Source organism: Eretmochelys imbricata, chromosome 3 (assembly GCF_965152235.1).
Source record: "Eretmochelys imbricata isolate rEreImb1 chromosome 3, rEreImb1.hap1, whole genome shotgun sequence".
In the NCBI taxonomy this organism is placed as follows: Eukaryota; Metazoa; Chordata; order Testudines; family Cheloniidae; genus Eretmochelys; species Eretmochelys imbricata.
In genome coordinates this window covers 160067356-160088693 of record NC_135574.1, presented here as the reverse complement: position 1 = coordinate 160088693, position 21338 = coordinate 160067356, and the positions used below count along the sequence as shown (strand labels likewise).

Here is a 21338-nt window from a genome sequence, read left to right as displayed (position 1 = left end):
AGGAAGTGACGGGATATTACAGAGCATATGGTTTTGGGAAAATTCGGGATGTTGAGTGTGTTGGTGTCACCTTGCTGGTTATTTTAAGAAAGAAAGAAAGAAAGAAAAAGAGAGAAAAGGCTGATGGAAGCCAGAGTGGGACTGTAGGCAGGCTGGTCGGGTCAGAGCTGCTGAACCAGGGCTGTCTACCACAGAGACACTTGAGGGTGTGACCTGAATACTTGTTGTTTGGTTGTAAGCATCCCAGATTGGGAACTACAACAGCAAAGCATTGTGAGGCACCCAGGGTTGCAGGGCAAGCAGTGACACAACTCTTCACCAGTCTAAATTGCACCCCCAGACTGTCACAAATATCTGATAGCAAATCTTAACCTACCAGGTTGCAGATGGGGGAGGGGCTTGCTTTTAACCTTTTTTTTTTTTCCTATTTTATAGTCCGTAATATACAATTCTTAAATGACATGTTGAAATTTTGTAGGTTCAGATAGTCCTCAATGAAGCTAAACTAAGTGAAGAAAAGGTGAAGTCTGAGCTTCGTCATGTACAGGAAGAGAATGCTAGACTCAAAAAGAGAAAGGAGCAAGTAAGCATCAAAAGGCTAGTGAGCCTGAAATGCTATCTGCATTTCTTCCTTGAATTCTGTAATATTTTACACTGTGCACTAGGTCTGTTGGAAAACTGAGCATTTTGTTTAAAAAAAAAAAAAAGTCCCACAACTATTTCTTCTGCAATTAATTCTTGTTGTCAAATACTAGAATAAATAAACGTATGGGATTTGTAAGGAGGTTTCCACAGCACATGCAAACCTTAAACTGTTGCTTTTCAAGTATTTATACACTGATACACCAAGCCTTTCTGCACTTTGTGGTCTTAGCACATTCCTTCCTATCGTCCTAATACTAGTATCTTATGTTGATTGGATCATCTTGGTATGAGCCAGAGGTATGATAATACTCAAGCCCACTATTTCAGAGTTAGCCCTGATTGACAGAAGTCTTCCAAAGCTTTACAGGCAGGTTGATTCCCATTTGTATGTTGTGAAAGCTTCACCAGTTCCAGTGAGCCAGCTGCTAACCCTTCTATGAAATTGTTGCACAGTTGATGTGATGGCCAGTGTCTGATCAGAAGCAATATTTCAGACACTAATGTTACCACTTACGGACAGGGCCGATTGAAGCCCTTGTGAAGAATTGCTACTCTTGCTACATATTGGAATGCAAGAGGCCATTCTGAAGCTATGTCTTTTCCTTGGTCCTGAAACGTGACCCATCTTGTACAGTGACCTATCTTTGTAACAAAAGCTACCTCTTGTGTTGTGTGTCTTTCTTCTGCCCCTCTTTAGATTGATTACTATATTAGGGGTGTGGCTGGGATGCTGGTAACCTTCAGGTAATTTCTACTATTTAGGAAAAAATGAGCCCTTTGACTCTAGTGTTGAATATTAGATGCTTGAAGAGAACTAAAATTCATAGAACTATGTAACAATACAAGTTGCAGAAAATTTTCTAGCAGCCAGATTTTCAAGTAGTCCGGGGATTATCTATCCTCTCATGTTAAATGTCAGGTTAATTTAAGCATACGCTCTCCATAGTCACTGGTGATCAGTTACCATTTCAAAGTTGGCAATACACTCTGCATACATAGTACTAAAAAATAGAGCCAAAAATCATGTTGACTTGTTTTTTTAGCTGCTACAAGAAGCAGAAGGCTGGAGTGAGAGACACACTGAGCTCAGTGAACAGATCAAACAGTATCAGAAGTCTCAGAAGGACATAGAAGAAGCACTCGCCTACAAGGAAAATGAAATCGAAGTATGTTCTTGCTAAAGAGCAACCATCTTAAATATTCCATATGTTAAATGGCTGAACTACTGTGGAAAAGTAGAGTGACTTCTATTTATTGTTCCTTTGATTTCTTCATTAGGTTTTGACTAACTGCATTATGCAGCTAAAGCAAACTGATCCAGATTCTGAGGGCAAGAAGGATGGAGAAGGAAATGGATGGGACACAGGGGATGATCTGGCCAATGGAGAACTGCCAGGTATAGAGATCTTAAATAACAGCTGGCTTGTGCATGAGGTAATTAAACATATATAGATGATGAGGTGCAGAACTCAGGCTCTTTGGATAAGTAAAATGTCTTTAAGGACTAATAAATTTGTCCCGAATGATGGTCCTGGAACAGTGATATGAGAGATTTAAAGTCTTGACTCTGTTTTTGTTTCAGCATTAAAATATTTGTCAGATAATTTTTTTAAAACTCTGTATTTTCTAAACAATATTAGAGAGAAGAGAATACAAAGCAAGGAAAACAATTACTTTTCTCTTCTAGATAACCAGAGTGAGAAGATGAAGAATCAGATTAAGCAGATGATGGATGTCTCAAGGGTATATCCCATTATGTTGTTTAACAAATAGTTCCCACATAACTTTTAATTCTGTCTAGGTTTATAAAATACTGTTGTTTCCCTCTTTACAGGTAAAAACAACATTATCTATAGTTGAAGAAGATAGAGATCTTTTGCAATCCAAACTGAGCGATGAAATAGCAGCAAGGCATGAGCTAGAAGGTAGGCTCAGCAGAAGAGCCGCTTAGTGTGAAATACTCTGTCTGTAATTTATAAATTGCTTGGTAGCAGTTCCTATCACTGCCTTATGTGCCTCTTTGTCTCCTGCAGAGCAAATAAAAAAGCTGGAACACGATTCCTGTTCAATACAGACAGCCAAAGCTAGATTTGAAAATGAATGTAAAACTCTGCAACAGAAGGTGGAGATTCTCAATGAGCTCTATCAGCAGAAGGAGATGGCGCTTCAGAAGTAAGCTTTCTACCTTTAGGAAAGGAAACAGTAGTTACTCTTTCCCATTCTGCCTATATAAGATGCACCATCTAACTGTTTCTTCTCTGTCCTATCCTCACTTTGAGTTGCTTGGTTAAAATTTTATATACAAAACTCTCATGGAGTGTTAATAGCCACTGCTTTGATAAGGTTGAAGCTAGCTTCTGGTTGTAAGCCCAGTATATGATCACAGCTTCCCTAGAAACTTGACTTTCTTGAAATTTTCACATATCTGCTCCTAGAGTAGAAGCTTTCGGGGGGAAGTTTTGCTGAAAACTTTTGATTTATCTAATCTCTTAACAGTTTGTCGTACAAACTCAGTAAGAATGCCATCACAAATAAAGAGTCGTTCCTTTCTAGTATCTTGCAGAGAGAATAGTAAATACATTTCTGTTCAGTAATCGGGATCAGTTTCCAGTAATTTTTCAGCATTGCATTTTGTCTCTTGCATCTATTTTTTTGCATTTCTAGGGGGAAAGTTAAGATGGGTAGGCAATGTCTGGTGGAGTGAGTGGTGAAGGGTTAGGCCAGGTCTACACTATAAATGTACATCGGTATTACTGCGTCACCGAGGGATGTGAAAAATCCACACCCCTGAGCAATGCAGTTATTCCAACCTAACGTCTGGAAGTCACCATTGACATAGCTTCCACTTCTTGCAGAGATGGATTAACTACGCCAAAAGGAGAAGCTCTCCTGTCAGTGTAGTAGCGTCTTCGCTGAAGTGCTACAGTGTCGATATGCTCTCACGCAGCACTGGGAAGTTAGTTAAATCCCTTTACTGTTCATTCCCTATTTGTTAATGTTCGAAATTTTTTAAAGTTGTAGAAATGTTGTTGAAGTACCAACCTGCTTCTTTGGCAGGGGGACATGAGTTGGACTCTGAGCCACACTTTCAGCTAAAGGGCAAATGTGACTAAGAATAACACAGTTCTGGAAGAGACAAGTGTTTAAAACTATTGTTTATGTGGAAGAAAATCAGTAAGGGATGGAAACTTAAGGTACTATAAGGCCATCACAAACAGGACATAGTACCAAAGAAATTGCGTTACCTGATTGGACCAGGGTCCGTCTACTCCAGAGTCCTGTAACAGTCAATGGCCAACATCAGTTCTTTTAGAGGAGGGTGCAGGAAACCCTATAGGAGGCAGTTATGGGACAACTTGCCCCCAGGGAAAGTTTTCTAGCGTCCAGTAGTTCAAGGTTGGCTCGTGCCCTGAAGCATGAGGATTCAGATCCTTTTCAAAACTGATTTTTTAAAATGAATTTACTGTTAAATCTGGATAATCCTCTCATCCATCTAATGCTTTCTCTTTGAATGAAACACTTCCAGTGGACAGTTCTCATCCTCTGGGAAGTCTTTCCAAATATAGCTAATAAGTAAGGCAAAGATTTTATCATGGTTATTTTTAGTAAAAGTCACAACAGATCACAGGCAATAACCAAACAATAACCTGTGGAGGCTATGGGTGGCATCCCTGCTGGGGAATGTGGGAGGAGCCCACTGCCTGCAGCAGCTGGGATTTGCGGTGGGGTGGGGGGAGGGGGCGGGTCCTGCTGGCTGACAGCTCCAGTCCCACTGCCCCAGGGCTGAAGTGAAAATGTCACAGAGGTCTCTGGAAGTCACCGATTCTGTGATTTCCATGATCTCTGTGATTACATCTTAGCCTCACTAATAAGGAAATCACCCACCCAAAAGCAGCTGCTAGTAGTTATTAGGTTTAGAGTTACTACCAGTTTCTTCTTTTTTGAGAGAGTTATTTTTAGAGTTGCCTGTAACTTGGATACTTCAGACTGATTGCAAAGGAGTCAGAAAGAAGGCGAGTGGGAACTAAACACAGGGTGAACAAGGGGCGCTGGTAACTGGTCACATAATAGTAGTAATTGGCTGGGAGACTGTTTACCAGAGGCTTCAGTTCCCTTAAATAACCGTTGTAGAAAGAGGATGTTTTCTCTCTGCTCTGTTCCCAGACCCCCAAAATTCCTGTTTACTTGTACTTACACACACTGTTGTACTACTTGAGCCATTTGGATGTCAAGTGTAGAATCTGTCCATCTCTTTATCAGTGTCTGTCTCTAGAGCTGAATTAACATCTGTCATCTGCACAGCTCTAGATAGGGAAAACTCTCCCAGAAACAGAGAAATTGGGAGTTGTGGAGCTGAGCTGCCTACTAGTAACAGACCTCTGAGGCTCTCACACTCCTGGTCAGCTCTGCACCTGAGATTTTGGGTTCTCAGGATATAGATTTGGTTTGCTTGTCTGGCTCAGAAGGCTGTGAATATTCTGGGTCGGGAGCATTTTTCTCCTCTTTTGTACTCGTGTTTCTCTAGTGCAGCGGTGGGCAACTGTCAGGGTAATCCTCTGGCAGGTTGTCAGACAGTGTGTTTACGTTTGCATGGCTGCCCACAGCTCCCAGTGGCCACAGTTTGCTGCAGGCAGCTGTGCAAATGTAAACAAACTGTCTCGTGGCCCACCAGCAGATTACCCTGATGGGCCACAGGTTGCCCACCACTGCTCTAGTGTTTCCTTTCTTCTTGTAGGTAGAAGGCATGAGATACAGCCAACTGGGTTTCTAGTTTTCGTCTCTAAGATCTTAGATGTGTAGTATATTGAAGTAACTTTCTCTCTCTTCCATACAGGAAGCTGACCCAGGAGGAATACGAGCGTCAAGAGAAGGAGCAGAAATTGTCTGCTGCAGATGAAAAAGCAGTGTTGGCTGTTGAGGAAGTGAAAGTTTACAAGTAAAGTTCAGATACTGGAGGTTCACAGTTTTCTAACTTTGGATATTGGGGAGAATTTGTTTTAACCTTTCATATTTTACAGACAAAGAATTCTGGAAATGGAGGAAGAACTGAAAAAAACAGAGAGATCTTATAAAAACCAGGTAAAAGACATTCCTGCTCATTGGTCATAGTTGGCTTGGTTTATCTTATTATATATTCTGATATATGGGGAGGAGTGTGGGATAGAGTAAATATTGGATAAACCAAGCTAAAACCACTTTTTTCCTTTTTCTTAAATCGAAGATTGCTGGTCATGAGAAGAAGGCCCATGACAATTGGGTAAGAGTGTGTTCCTTTTTCTGACCCTTGTACTACAGTTCCTAAATAGTCTGCAATGTTAGATTTATTGAATTTACATTTAGCTTCCTGAGTGGAGCAGTTCGTGCAGTTAGGAAAACAGATTGAAACTTTGGTTTATTTTTTTGGTCCCAAGTGCATTCAGTTTCTACTGTACCTGTTTTGCTCTTTCCCTGAACAGCTCATTGCCCGTTCTGCAGAGAGAGCTTTGGCTGAAGAAAAGAGAGAAGCTGCCAACCTGAGGCAAAAGTAAGCATGTAACAAGCTATTTGTGGAGCTCAGTCAGTGTGCTCAGCACTATTTGGGCACAAACTAAAGGAAGTCGCAGTCCTGTCCCAAGTAGTTTACACTTTCTCGATTAAACAAGCAGGTCAGCCATACAATTCATTTGAGTAGTGGTGCACCTTTTTAAAATTCACTTGACTGTTAAATATATCTTCATGCTGAAAGACATCAGTAAGCTTTTACAATACAGGTGGCCTGAATAATATATTGTAACAGACATAGTATACTCAACGTAATTTATTTTTTAACTTGTGCTTATTTTTTTAGATTAATAGAAGTGAACCAAAAAATTGCAATGCTTCAAAGACCATTAGTTGTAAAACCAACTGCAGGCAGACCTGACCGTCAAGTCCCAGTACGGAGAGGTAAATACTGATCTTCCCTCCCTCACCTGCACCATTCCTCTAAAGATTGTGAAGTCCTGGGTGTATTTGGTCTAAATATTTATAGAGTGAAATAACTGTGCTGGACTAATGAAGTATTGTTGCACCCTTTACACAGGTCCACTGAGCCGTGATGGCTCTTTTGGGCCATCACCTGTGAGTGGAGGAGGTCCTTCCCCACCACTGATGATGGAAGCTCCTGGTCAGCCCCTCTCTGCCACAAGAAGGGAAGGTTCAAGAAGTGAATTTGGTAAGGAGTGAAACTTCTCCTGCAGCCATAGACATTTATGGGAGGAAGCCCTGAACACAAAAATTCTGAGGTCTAATCTCAGTTCCCACTGTGGCCTTGAACAAGTCAATTGACTTCTGTGCCCATTTATCCTTATTTGAGAGAGGAGTTGAGAATGTATTGTTTGTGGAGCCTTTTGGGGAAATACGCAAATGCTAAATATTACCTTTTACTAGTGCTTATTGTCCCTAGATAGTGTTACCAGTGAACTGCAAGAGAGAACTTGAGTAAAGCTGGCATATACCCTGAAGGTCCTCACTTTAACCACATTGAGAGGGGCAGTCAGTACAAAAAGGCATTGCGCGACTCACGTTCTTGAAATTATTTTTTTTGTCTTTTGAAATTCTCTGGATAGGGTGAACCATATATGTGGTGTTGCAGAACAGTGCATTCTAGTTTGCCAGGGACATCCCAGAAAGTGCCAGAGAACTCATTCAGCACAAGTTTATGGGTTCATGTTAATTTTCATTTTAGCTTTGAGGCTTATTGTTTAACGTATGGGTTAGTCCAAATGCAAATTTGTTAGAAAGAAACTGCAGTCTGAAAGTCTCAGTATTACTGAGATCAAGGGTGGGGGGCCTGGTAGCAGCATTTGACTTTGTTTTTAATCAGCTTGGTTTCAGCTAGGGATTCCATCAGTTATGCTTATACACAGATGTATTTACACCTCTGAGTTTTTCACATGCAACACAATGGTTGGAGAGACAGCATCTGTCCACATTAGATTAAGTAATGAGCTTACCGTCACTGTAAGGGTTCACTTGTTTAAAAAAATAAATCCATTTCTTACTCAAGTAATCCAAAATGCTATACCTTGTGAAAATTCCTAGAAATCTATGCTGTTTTATGTCTGGAGGTGCTGAAGTGTCAACCCCTTGCCTAACTAAGGATTTCTTGCACTGCTGGCTCATAGGAGGATAGTGCTGGGAAGTGATCTCCATCAAAGGGTTCAAAAGGAAACTGCTCCCAAAATTTAGTTTCCTCTCGCTACCCCTCATGGTGCCACTGAACCTGTACGCAATTAGTGACGTGTAGGTGCCAGTGTACAGAAGATATGGATTTGCTATAAAAGTAGCTAACTGAATTAACGAGTCTGGGTCTGAGCTCTGTGTTTTATATTTCTTTTAAGGTGCGGTGGTGGATGGCCCTTCAGCTCCAAGGAGGCCACCTGAGCTGTCTGGAAGATCATCTGTCCCAGGTGAGTTACATGAGCTGCAGCCTCCAAGCCTTTCAGTTAGTTAGCTAGCTAGCTGTTTATTGACTGGAAACGTGTATTTGAAGGCCCGGGTTCCTCTTCCAAAGCAGAGTAAAGTCATATGAAATTTCTGCTTTTCTTACAGATCTCGGCCCTGCTGTAGCAGCCCTGGTCAATAGTGGGCCAAGAACCTCCTCACCTTCTACATCCATGGATGGAGTGGTAAGCTGAAAACTTTTCCTCTGCCAAGGGAACACTTTAGGCAGCATTTCTTGTGACCCACTGTACCTGCTGCTTCTCTTTTTTAATTGTGTATCGTGTTCTATCTTGTCTGTATCCCCTGTACATCATTTACTGCCAAAAACAAAAGCAAAACCCTCCCAAAGAGTCTGAAGCCCCCTGTGTATCTACTGTTCTGCCTTCATCTTCGGAAGCAGCAGCAGCAGTGAGTATTTGGCAGCTGGATATGGTGCTGGTGCACTCCTTGCTTTGATGGAGAGAAATAAAGGGCATGGTGTTTTAAATTGCTGAATAGCTAAATGCTCTGCAAAACTAACCATGGGTGCTCTGTTTTTAAAGGTTTCTTTACTCCTGTTGATGGTTCTGTTATAGTTTTATGTCTGATTTTTATTGCAATATGACAAAAACCCTATTGCTTTTGTCAAGGACTGCATGCAAACATTTCTTTGGGAAGAACTTATAAGAGTAATCCAATGAAATGTGATATTTGTGGTACCTAAATATTTGTAGTACAGAAGGATTTAGATGATTTCAACCTGTACTACAGGAAGAAAGGTGGTATTTTGTTTTAGCTTTTGACATCCAGCAATATTGTATGGGCCTACTGGCATCTGTGAGGTGGGGTTAGTCTTGACTGTGCTGTACTATAGGAGCAGTCATCCCAAAGGTATGTTTAATGTGAATGCATTTGAGTGGCCTAAACCAGATTCTTCCAAAGGCAGCAAACTCCATGCTCTGCAAAGGGCTGGGGGAGGTTTGACAACTTGTTGCTCTTTGGCTGTTTGCCCTTACTTGTGTTTTCTTACCTTTTGGCACTCAAGTTAAGTTCTGGTGTTTTAGCATCCATATATTTGGTTATCGTCACAAATCATGTTTATTAAAGTTTCAAACCAACATCTTGAACAGGTAAACCTAGGTCCTAAAGGTCCATCTTTTCCTGGGACACCCATAATGACCTCTCCAGTGACTGGACCACCACCTCCAGTTCGATTTGGAGCACTGCCGCCTCCACTGCGTGGGCACTATGGGTCTCGGCCCCTTCCTCTACCCTTAGGTATGATTACCTTATGCTTGAGTTTAACTTAACTTTGTTCTTTTCAGCCATGCCTCTTCTTACTTCCAGTAGCTCCTCCATATCCTATTGCAGCAGTGAGAGTCCCTCCTTAGGGGAGAGGGTCCCAGAGCCCAGCCCTGAATCTCTACACTTGAATTTTGCAGCCCAAGCCTGTCCTGGGTGTGTGTTTGCTGTGTAGACCTACCCTGTGAGTTCCTGGAACACTTTGCTGAGCACGATTCATCAAGCTTCCAAAGGAGCCCCATTCAAAGCATCCACATCTGTTTGTTTATTGTACAGTAATAGTGTGAAAAAGGAAATGCTAGCTGCCAAAAATCCCCCCAGGGATTTGTGGCCTCAAATGTTTGTGTTAGGTGCCAATAGGAACTGCAATCTTTCTTTAGCTAAAATGCTTTGGGCCAGGATGGGAACAGGGAAACATGGGGAAACTTCTGTATCACTTCCATTAAATGAGTGTAGTCACTACTTCCATCATCACTCACTTTCCCCTTTCCTTTCAGTTTGTGGTCCTCCGCCACCACCTCCAGCTGCAAGAGACTATTTACCTGGCCCACCATTAGCAATGAGAGACCTGTCTCCTGGCCCGTTACCACCTCCTGACTCAAGAGGATATGTACGTTTCCCTCCTCCTTTTCGACCTGGAGGCCCTCTTGGCCCACGAGATTATCCTCCTGGTCCACCGCTACCCCCACAAGGCTTAAGGGACTATCCTCCTCCTCCAAATAGAGACTTGCCTCCACCAGGACCTAGAGACTACCCACCAGCCCCTCCTTGTCCACCATCACCAGCAGGTCCCAGGGACAACACACATCCTCCAGAACGAAAACCATAACTTCAACAGTTGGATGGCAGCTCTGTGGAATGGATTCTAGCACATTTCATGCAGTTTAAATGCCTTCAAAAGACAACTATCTTTTAATTTTATTCTTAAATTTGGTTTCAGTATATTTAGTTTTTGCAGAATTACTTTTCCCTCCAATTTCCCTAGTCATGTGCATTTGAGATCACTTTAAAGAAAAGTCACCCTCTGCGAATGCAAAAATCATATGCTAATGATGGACTTGAAGCCTGCTTCTTATAGCTGTGGTCCACCTGCAGCTCTTTAAATGTGCAATACAAAAGTACCTGTGTGGTTGGTTTTAATTAATGTAGCCTATGTAACCAGTTATTGAATGACTTAAAATTTCATGAAAAATGTAATCAGAACATTTCCTGTGGAAATATTTTTGTAAGTAAAATGCTACCCAACTTGTCTTCTCCCTCACATTAACCTGCAGTTACTGTAGACCAATGGTTTACAGAAAGACTCTAAAAATATTTACCTTTTTAAGATGTCTGGTCAGAAGGATTGAACATGAGCTACCCTGTACTCAAAGGAAAATTCTAATAAAGAGCAAAATAAATTTGCTAGATCTTTGAGCATGCAAGTGAATGTCTTGGAAGCCACTTGTGAGAAGTCAACAGTAACCTTGTGTAAGACTTGAGCCACTCATGCAAGCAGTTGCACAGCTCTTTTAAATTCAAAATCAGGCTCTAGCAAACTCCTGATTGAAATTTAAGTCACTTGGGTTTTATGGAACTAATCAGATCTACATCACTTGTGCCCATGCACACAGCCTTGAACTGACATATATTGCAGTGAAAGCCAGGCTAGCCTGTGACCCATTTGCTTAACTGCAGTACAGAAAAGTTTAGGGTCCAATGCAGTTTAAAAAAATTCATCTTCCCCAAAGCACAACTCTGTGTATCAAAGTTTTGTGCATAGTTGGGCTTTTCAAAAATATAGAGGCTAGAACTTCAGTTAATGGGCTGAATTCAGATTATAAATAGTAAATAAAGTGCCCTTTACAAAGCACCTACATTGATCCTGTGTAATCATGGAGTTTAACAAATTGTTTAAACAAATGGAACTATATCTTACAAAATCAAACTTCAGGGAAGGTAGATTTATATAAGCTTACAGGATTTCCCCTTATCAAATGGTTTGGGAGGGAAAAAATGTTTCCTGTAAGGCTGAAGTGGTGCTAGTCTAGAAGCACCAGTAGCCTCTACTGGGCTTCAGGTGAGGTGGTTAAATAGCTACAAGGCAAGATAGGATCTCACTTGAGCTGTTCCCTCATACTCTTAAATGAGAGGTGTGGCTAGTAGAAACTCAGAGTTACAAACTGACCAGTCAACCCCACACCTCATTTGGAACCAGAAGTAAACAATCAGGCATCAGCAGAGACAAAAGTACTGTATTGTGTTAAACTACTAAAAAAATAAAGCAGCATTTTTCTTCTGTATAGTAAAGTTTCAAAGCTGTATCAAGTCAATGTTCTGTTGTGAACTTTGTTCAGAGTTACAACCAACCTCCATTCCTGAAGTGTTCACAATGCTGAGCTTCTGCTGTACTGGGAAGCTAGATCCATTCCAGGGAGAAAAGTGAAACCCTCTGCCATACAAAGCTTTGAATAGTTTCTCTTTCGGGGAGAGGGATAGCAAAAAAATCTAGTGCAGGGCCAATTTCAGGAACTACATCTTTACTTGCAGATATCAGCAGCCATTAATTTGACTTGTAAGTGTAGGTAGGTTATTCAAATACCATAACAAGAAATGACCTTTTAGCTAAACAAGCTCTGACAGATATATAGCAGAAGTGTAGATCACCCTTGTACATAGCGATACAAGCAGCACCCTGTGTTTCACTTTTGGGAAAGTCTTTCAGGGATCACTACATCATGAAGGACGAAAAAAATGGAGAGAGAAGGGACTTTAAAAAACATTGTACAAACATTCATCTACAATTAAATACAAAGCTCTACTTGTATATTAAACAAACAAGGTTTCAAACTGTACTGCACATGACATTCCATACAATTGCAGTTAATAGGGACTTCAAGGGTGATAGTTTAGAACCAGTGGATCTGTTTCACATGAAAACATGTTTAATTTGTAGGCACTAGTGTACAAATTGGCTCATTAACCATTCACCAGTAGACATGTAACTGGTTAACTGTACACATCTATAACATATGCATTTTAAGGACACCTATCTTTGAAAATCAGATCCCTCAAGTTAAAGTTTAACCTATTATATTCCCCTCAAAGCAAGTTTATTCCATTTCATTTAACCCCCCTAAATTAAAATCTGAAATAGTTCTTAACTTTGAAAGGATTATCCCCAGCAGTCAGTATAACAGGGTGTGAGTACATCTTATCAGAGACAGGACTAGACTCAGTTTCAGTACTTTTTACCTTTTCCCCATTACTGACTGACAACAACAGGACAGTTTATATGGAGATGCATTTGAGTACTTCATGTGTAGACAAGTACATAGCCACAAAATATTTGTTTAGTATGACAGATGTACACATCAGAAAAAATGGAAGCCTCTTGGACTTCTAGAAGGCTACATGAGACCTAGAACCTTATTCAGCAAAGCACTGGTACATGCAGTGAGACCCACTGACCTTAACTTTAAGCATGTGAATAACTGCAATTAAGCAAGTGCTTTGGATGATCAGGGTCATACACTACACCTTTTGCATTGGTGAAAGATTGTGGTTTTGCACCTATAAGATACGGTCAGTTTATTTAATGAATGTTTCCTTCCTTTGTACAACACCAGCAGACACAATGGAGGAACACTATGTCAGATTATATTTACATTTATTTTAACAAAACTAATCAAGATATTTAGTGTTTGTTTCAGGCATGACATTCTGTTGTAAAAGGTTATAATGTAATTGGGTCCCTTTAAGAACTGTTAACAGGAAAATACACAGTTCTTCAGCCATTAGCCAAATAATTGCTCACTGAGGTGAACTCATCCACAATTAAGCCAGAGGAGAGGAAAGAAGGGGAGAACACAAGATTAAATTCAGCTTCTAACTTCCAAAAGGCCTTATTTGATCCCCGTTACAGTTCAGTTCGATCACTGTACTAGAGGCAGAAAGGAACACCCCTGACATACTCCATAAACAGACTGCCATGAAAAGTGAAAAAATCCTTTTCCCTCACTTTTTTAAACAGTGTTCTGGAATGAGTTAGTATTACATGGTGCAGAAAGAAAGGCGTTAATGGTACATTTACATCCAAGCAATTAGAAAGAGCTAACATTTGACACTGCATTCTCCTGGAGCTGGTCCTTTGTTAGCATAGCAGAGTGTATGTAGGCACTATTTAAGATACACATGAAGCACATCAGACCTTGAAGAACTGTATTAAATATTCCACTCATTGAATATATGAAAAGTTTGAATGGGTTCTACTTCGGTCCCTTTATTAAGTCAAAAGGTGGATGCAAATATTCATGTTATAATAAGCCAATGCCCTGCAGCTTATTACACACTATGCATCTCAATAATATAGAAAATAAATGATAATCCTATCTACCTACATAAAAACCAGGTTATTTTAGATTAAGTTTCCAGACTTGCATATGAATAGAGGTATGCAAAGATCCACAATCAGGTCTTATGAAAACAGTTTCTCATGGGAAGGCATGTCCATCTTCAGTCAACAGCTTGAGATAGCCAGAGCACTTCTGAGCTGTTCATGTTTTTGGTGGGGGCTTTATGCTGAGTAGTAAGGGCCCGATCCTACCACCTGTGAAATCAATGGTAAAACTCCCACCGACAGCAAAGGGAGTAGGATGGGCCCCCAAAGCTCTCCCACACACTGGCTGGGAAAGTGGATAGCAAATATGAAGTACAGAAAAACATAAGTTTGTTCCCTTAAATAAGTATTCATGATTTTTAAGGGATTCCAACACTTGTAATAATAGACAAGTTCTACCTGAAATCACATGATACACTGGATGCTGCAAGTCTGTGAACTATCTGAATGGGATTGAGATCAACAGTTGACAATTTGGTTGTCTCATCAGCACCTTCCCTTTTACCCTCAAAACACTCCTCCCTCCTTTCCTCTGCCACTTAGCCAGCTAAGACGAAAGAGCAGGCTGACAAGACGTTCTAGAGCAGCATTTCAACTTTGGATTGAATCTCTCTCTAACCACCATCCCCTGATTGCTTCTTAAACCACTCACAGACGCTTTCTTTCTACAAAATCCCTTTTCTATCACCTTCCCCCACCCTCCCAACGAGACAGAGTGAAGGACTCTAAAACTTGAAGAACTGCAATAGCAAGCATAGCAAGAGTACACAAGCTAGCAAACTTGCCACGACATTTTGCGGTATCAGGCATGGTGAATGGGGCACTTCCCACCCTCTAGCAAGGTTTTTGAAGGAAGGGTAAAAACAGAGGTAAGTTACAAAATTGAAATTTTACAAACAGCTCAATTCTGAAGAGAAATTGTCACAAAATACTTCAGTACACTTGTGATAAAACTGGTATCCAAAAGGTACTGGAAGAAACTTGCACCTGAATGGTAGGCTTAACCTCTGACCCTGTGGTATTGCTGTGCAGTGTGTGATGGTCTCATCTGACCTACTGGCAGGAGTACAGCTGTTTTCCTGCCTGTTGAAGGATGGGGGTGCTACACATGCAGCTACCGTGATTTGTGACAAGTGGTTTAGTTCACAGAAGTCTCACAAAAGGGTCATTCCTTGTGCAACGTTTGATGGAGGTGAAGATAAAGTGGTTTCTTGGTCAACAATTGCAGTTTCTTCCTTTTAAAGTCAGTGGGTTTTTTGTATCTGTAACCACAAGAAATAAAATTGAAGGCGAATGCTAATGATGACTAAATGCATCTGAATCAACCCAGGCACAAATGCCCATGTTCCGACAGTACCCAGAACCCCATTGACACTATTTGGGAAAGTGCTTCAGGTATGAATTTAGGATTCATACAAGGGAACAATAATGAAAAGTAGGTTAAACTGAGTTTCTTCATTTTCTTTTCTTTGGATTAATATTTTAGAACAAGGCATGGCAAGTTAAACTTTCAAACTCATACAAGCCTGAGTTGAAGAGAATTCGGTTGCAAGCTATTCAGGTTACCTTGCTTTGCCTCACACACATGTGCAACCTGTTACTGCAGGTTTAATTCTATCTAGTAATTCTGACAACATTTAGATTTGTTTAAAAAAAACAAAAACAAAAAAACCAGATCTTACAAAATTGCTACTAGCAGGAGCCTTTTTCATTAGATGTTTCCCACTAAAGTTACTTCTGATTAAAACACTTCCCCATGTGACACACTAGTTGAGACCATCAAAGTAGGACCTTCTCCATCCCCCCTCTTCCCTAAGTGCGTGACTGCTCTTAACCGAATTACTTTGACCTGCATGCCTTTCTGGGACTGGCCTTTAAATTTGGGAGAGTCAAACAGCTGCAGTCCTAAAATGGCCATTTTGCAACTGACACCTCAACTCCCAGCCCGTCTCTTCTAGCTGATAAATAGCGATAAGAAAGAAAAGAAAGTTAAGGAGCTGAGGCAAATTGTCATACCCCTCAATGTTTGCAACTCATCACAGCGCCACAATAGTGGCGCCAGGAGAGTCAGAAATCAATACAGATTAACCAGAAAAACCAACCAGCCAGTTTACTTCCATTTTCCAATCAGAAGACAGTACAAGTCGTGAGTCTATAACTGTGAAGGGGTTTTAACATTGTCAGTTTTAATATTCAAATTTACTGTAGTAGGTCATTTGTTTTTGAAAGCTATTTTTGACCTGATCGCATCCTTTGGGTGTGTGGCAAGCCACAGGGATTTCATTCCAAAAGAAGGCCTGCGTGGTAACCAGGAAGATGTTTGTTATTTTAGGAGCAGATCTGATTACTTTAGTTAAGGATCAAAACATATAGAACCTAACACCTTTATGCTGGTGTGTTCAAAGTTCCTACCAAACCAAATGCTGGGGTCTGTAATTGTATTTTCAGGATCATAGGAATAAAGTAGCAAGAAAACCAGGAGGAGATAAAGTGGTATGTTTGACAGTAAACAGTTTCCTGTATCTAATATAGCAAAGCATCAGCAGACAATACCAAGCTCTAGATTAGTTCCTTTGCATCATGTCACTGGAATCTACCATGTATATTTATATATCATCTTTATATCAGATTGTATGCTAGGTCACTTACAGTTCTATAACAATTGTCCCAGGTTTAATTTCATCCATCTCCATGAAAGCAAAGCACTTGGTGCTGGTAAATCTCTTCTTGGGCTTATAGTGTTTGAATTCAAAGAAAATAGCTGCACCTAAAGGTGGAAAAAGTTATCAGAGAAAAACTAGTCAAATGTTGCCTATAACAGATTCCTTGGCATGAAAACATGACTGTCATCATAACCCGTTCTACATATATCAGAGACAATTGCTTCTATTATTTCTCTAGATGTCCTGAATCGATGAGAAAATTCACGTTTCTTGAAATGTCAGAATTACTCCCCTGAGCTCGTACCCCCACTCTGTTACTCATGAATGGCAGAACCACAGCTAGACAGCGTGACCGGTCCAAACAAGTGTAACAGAGGGTACTACTTGAAAGCAAAATATGCCAAGCCACTACTCTAGGCCTTGCACTGAGCTGTAGCAGTGATCACACAAGAAGCTGCTACTGCACTGTAGAGTCACACCCTGGCTTGCCATGCAGGAACTTGCCATGTAGACAACCCTGAGTCTTCGGGGCCGTAGTCTGGACATTGCTCCTACCCCAGCTGCTCCTCCAAGTAGAAGCAGCGTTTAGACTACCGCCCTGAAGATTCAAGGACCCCATTTCAGAAGTCTAAACTTACCCACCTTTTGTTAGTTTTTCAACATGTTTCTGGATCTCAATGTCCACATTAAAATGAACGTAGGTGTCCTCTTTCCTTGAAGCCACCGGAGTATCCTGCACAGGGGTCAGGTCTACCCCATTCACATCTGGAGGAAATAAAAAATTTGCCCCTTTTAAGGTCAAACCTCTTTTAAAAAAAACTTGTCATTTTATCCTTAGCATACATGCACTTTCCATCCTAGTATTAACAAATCTTACCCAGAATCCATATTTATTACATCCTATCATCAGTTCATTGGGTTCAAATTCCAAAACCAGCTCTTTATCTAGAATCTGCATCCTCTCTCTTCTGCTTCAAAGAGAGCCCCCTGAAATGTCAGAGTCACTATTCTATCACCTTCCTTTTGCGATAGGTCAGAACTAGTCAATTTCATTTTCAAAAAGGGCAATTTTTATGCTTGCCCGTGAAGTATCAAATTCCCTTTTGAGGAAAGTTTTCAAATAGAGCTTAAAGGTCTATTCTGAGAAAAGTCTATGAAAAAATACAGGTGTAACCCATTACCTCTAACTGTCCAGATGCAGATATACCTGCTTTCCTGGCTAGAAACAATACTCACTACTTTTCACTCGTATTGGCACTCCAGAGCCGGCACAGGTATCGGGGGGGGAACTGGATTCCGTTATGCGAGCACAGATTAACAATTGTGTTGCTCCAGCATAAGACAGAACAAGCAAGAATGCTGCTTGTTCTACTTATGGTTGTTTGACTGTTACTTTGTCCTTTCCCACTTCCACCCTCCTCCCCCCACCTGTTTGTTTCATCCATCTGTTGTGCCTAAGCATATGGTAAGGTCGTGAGCTCTTTGGGGCAGAGGCTGTCTTTTTTATTGTGTGGGCACGTGTGTGGCAGTGTCTAGCACCTGGGCCCTGATGAAGGCATCCAGGGGCTGCTGAAATACATTAACAAATAGTCAGTGGCAGAACTCTTATGGTTGAAGAGTTAGCCACCAACTTTCAGATTCCAGACAGATTTTAAGGGTATGGAGTCAGAGACAATGAACACAGTCTCACAATGCCTTTTTTTAAAAAAAATTAAACCAACAGTCACTTTTCTGAGTAGACTCACTTTAAAAACTGGGGAGGGAAATTAAAAGTACACCCCTTCTCATTTCAAATAGGTGGTACAATCTCCCACTGGGGAGCTAAGAGATTGATAGGTAAGTGGAAAGCAGAGTCAGACGATCATACAATTTGATAGCACAGCATTGCTTGGTAATTTCTGCTTCTCAGAAAAATACCACGTGTACTGTAGGTCAGGACTGAGGGGCAGGGTTATATGAGGAAAGCTTGCACAGCACTTGTACACGCTACCCTGCCTCCTGCCTGCAGCTACTAGCATTTGTGGTTTTACAATATATAATTAGCAAAGGGGAAATTTAACACATTTAGAACAACAGAACAACGTGGCAGTTTATAAGATATTTGCTTTTGAACTCTGAAATTTCATTACCCAATATTAGGATGGCGTTAAAAATTGATACTTTACTATTAGCCAAAAGTGAAATGCATTCCTTCATGCTTGATTTGACCTAGATCGGATGTTGGACTCCAACAATAACTGTAACCCCTGGTCCCACAAATCTAGATCTCTAAGCCAGCTGGGGGGCAAAAGAACAGAACAAAAACAACAAATTACTGACAAGGAATACTTGGGAGGGATGCGAGGAATGACGTGTAATTAAAGAGTCTAAAAATAATGCTGAAGAACCACAGCAACATTATTAAAAATAAACCTTTTGCGTCTTCAGCGTCTCACTGGGAGAAATGCTGGGTGAATGTATGTCAGGAGAGAGCAGGATTCAGGCTCCACAGTTTTCCATCAGACGGAAGAGGCTTCAGACTGAGAGCTTCTCTATCCAAACAATCAGTTTGCTGCAAGCTGGGGTGTGAATCTGCTCCACACTAGACTGACATGGACCTAGTGTCTATGTCCACCCCGCTGACATGCACGAGCAGTTCGTTAATGCACTTTGGTCTAGTGCTCTCTTTGAGGCAAGGCTAGATCAAAATACTCTTAATGAACTGTTAATACAAGTCAGCAGGGTCCACACAGACAAGCACAGCGAGTGCAGCAGGCTTGTGAGGGTAGATTCACACCCCAGCTTGCCACAAACTAAGTGTTCATGTAGACAAGCTCAGAGACACAGGGTACATCTAACACTGCACTTAAAAACCCGTGGCTGGCCATGCCAGCCGACTCGGACTCAGGCTAAGGGGCTGTTTAATTGTGGTGTAGTCATTCAAGCTCAGGCTGGAACCCAAGCTCTGGGACCCTCCTACCTTGCAGGGTCCTAGAGCCTGGACCTCAGCCCAAGTCTGAACATCAACATTGCAATTAAACAGTCCTGCAAGCCTGATTCAGCTGGCAAGGGCCAGCCACAGGTGTCTAATTGTACAGTAGCATACCCAGAGAAGCAGGGTCTGAATGTTTAATATATTCACAGGAATCAAGAGAGCGGAGGAAGGGTCATATCCACTTGTTTTGGTTGATGGATGGTGGAGGAGATACAGGACCCTACCCAGAAGCAAAATCAGAATCTTCTCATCCTTGACTAAGATAACTGCCTCGTAAAGCCACAAAATGACTGTGCAGAGAGAGGCGCTCTGAGTGCCAACAAGGGTGCTTCACTGTATGGGGAAGAGGGAGCCTATTTCCCTAAAACACATACGTCCCTTCACAGAGAGCAGAAGTCAGAACACAGCAGAAACAGCAACACTTACCCTTTACACTAACTGTGATATAAGGATCAATGCACTGCCCAGCATCTTTCAGACCAATTTTCTCTATTCTGATAGTGAGTAACGTCATCCCGGGTTCCGACGGCAACCTAGGTAATAAAGTACCTGGCAACAGAGAGCAAGCCAAAACATTAACCCTTTGGGACTCTTACAGCTAGGGCCCTACTTCAGTCCTTCCCCCATTTTCATTGCTCATGGAAGCCTTTGTCCACCACAACGTACAATGGATAATGAGAAGGGATAGGGATTAGTCCTAAGGCCAAGGATTTGTATCCTGATGACATACACAGTTATCTAACACCAACAGATCTCAAAGTGGTTTACACATTTATAGGGTGCAAAGAAAGTCACCAGCTCTGAAGTGGAGAGTGGCAAGTCAGTGCATAACATATTAAACAACATTGCGAGAGACGGCGTAAGCATCTGTTTACAGGAAGTGCTGTGGGATCTTTAATGTCAAGCAGAGCAGACAGGACCTTTGGTTTTCAGGTCTCTGATTTGCACGCATTGTAAATTGCGATAGAATTCCATTTCTATAGTTCTTAAGGGCTGAGACCACCCTGCTAGGATTAGAACTTGTGGTTGCAGGGTGTCCAGGCAGCCATCCACCAGCTTCAGGCTGATCATTTACAACTAGTAAAAGAGATGGGAGCAATAGAAGAGGGACTGTTGCACTGGTATGAACCCCAGCACCTAGTGAGATAAGAGAAATACCAGATCAGCAAGGTTCTTCTAGAGCAGTGTTTCTCAATGACCAGTCCATGGACCAACGCTGGTCCCGGAGATTTCCCTGACACAGTTTAGGGAGGCAGCAAGCTGGTTCCTGATATCAAAAAGGTTGAGAAACACTGGTCTAGAGTATTTAGCATCTATTGGCATTAGACATCAAAAGGCAGCAGCATAAAAAAATAAAAAAGCATTTGCCAGAACTGAGAGAATGTGAGGGATGCCAAGTCATTTCCAACTAAACATTAAGAAAATCAAAGATGTTCTTATGCTAAGATACAGACTGATGTTAATGGCAACATGGGTCAGACCAATGGTCCATCTAGCCTAGTATCCTGTCTTCTGACAACGGCCAATGCCCGGTTCCTTCCCCCTGAAGCACCTAACAGGGCAATTATCGCGTGATCCATCCCCTGTTGTCCAAGAAGTCAAATACCCTTGAAATCAACTATAGAATATTTCCTTCATGCTGATTTTAGACAAAGCTGGGAGGTTTTAAGACAGAATCTGGTGTTAGTGGTGCTAGATTCACAAACAGTGTAAGAGAAAGTAATCAAACTCATGAGCAAGTCTGATGTAAAGCCTTGTTTTTGATTGCAAGTTTTATGACTCCAGAAATGAAAAGAAATCATTTCCCTTGGCAAATGGAGTCAGTCATCCCCTCCACATGTTTAAGTTTTCTTTACTACATTATGACAGAGACACAGGCTTCAAAATAAAGGACCAAATATTCTGCCCATAGAACTGCACCCCCAGCAACCAG

At 41.3% G+C, this 21338-nt stretch overlaps 2 protein-coding genes across 5 annotated transcripts in view; one reads left to right on the top strand and one right to left on the bottom strand.

Moving 5' to 3' along the window:
- MIA3 (MIA SH3 domain ER export factor 3) overlaps positions 1-10799 on the top strand; it is a 35579-nt gene extending 24780 nt beyond the window's left edge. Inside the window, exons 13-29 of one of the 2 annotated variants that reach the window (XM_077813714.1) lie at positions 479-583; positions 1689-1811; positions 1924-2041; positions 2333-2388; positions 2480-2570; positions 2679-2817; positions 5480-5581; positions 5664-5724; positions 5867-5902; positions 6102-6169; positions 6473-6570; positions 6707-6838; positions 8007-8075; positions 8218-8294; positions 8443-8517; positions 9219-9366; positions 9888-10799. In XM_077813714.1, the coding sequence (XP_077669840.1) occupies positions 479-583; positions 1689-1811; positions 1924-2041; positions 2333-2388; positions 2480-2570; positions 2679-2817; positions 5480-5581; positions 5664-5724; positions 5867-5902; positions 6102-6169; positions 6473-6570; positions 6707-6838; positions 8007-8075; positions 8218-8294; positions 8443-8517; positions 9219-9366; positions 9888-10219 (1830 nt within the window). In that variant the 3' untranslated portion in view covers positions 10220-10799. The remainder of the gene's footprint in view (positions 1-478; positions 584-1688; positions 1812-1923; positions 2042-2332; positions 2389-2479; positions 2571-2678; positions 2818-5479; positions 5582-5663; positions 5725-5866; positions 5903-6101; positions 6170-6472; positions 6571-6706; positions 6839-8006; positions 8076-8217; positions 8295-8442; positions 8518-9218; positions 9367-9887) is intronic. The other variant, XM_077813715.1, reaches the window with a different exon arrangement.
- An 809-nt stretch (positions 10800-11608) lies between these two features.
- The window catches only part of AIDA (axin interactor, dorsalization associated), a 49870-nt gene continuing 40140 nt past the window's right edge, over positions 11609-21338 (bottom strand). For all 3 annotated transcript variants that reach the window (XM_077813722.1, XM_077813720.1, XM_077813721.1), the window contains 4 exons: positions 19832-19954; positions 17074-17196; positions 16418-16535; positions 11609-15030 (listed from right to left, as the gene is read on the bottom strand). In XM_077813722.1, coding sequence (XP_077669848.1) covers positions 14934-15030; positions 16418-16535; positions 17074-17196; positions 19832-19954 — 461 coding nt within the window. In that variant the 3' untranslated portion in view covers positions 11609-14933. The remainder of the gene's footprint in view (positions 15031-16417; positions 16536-17073; positions 17197-19831; positions 19955-21338) is intronic.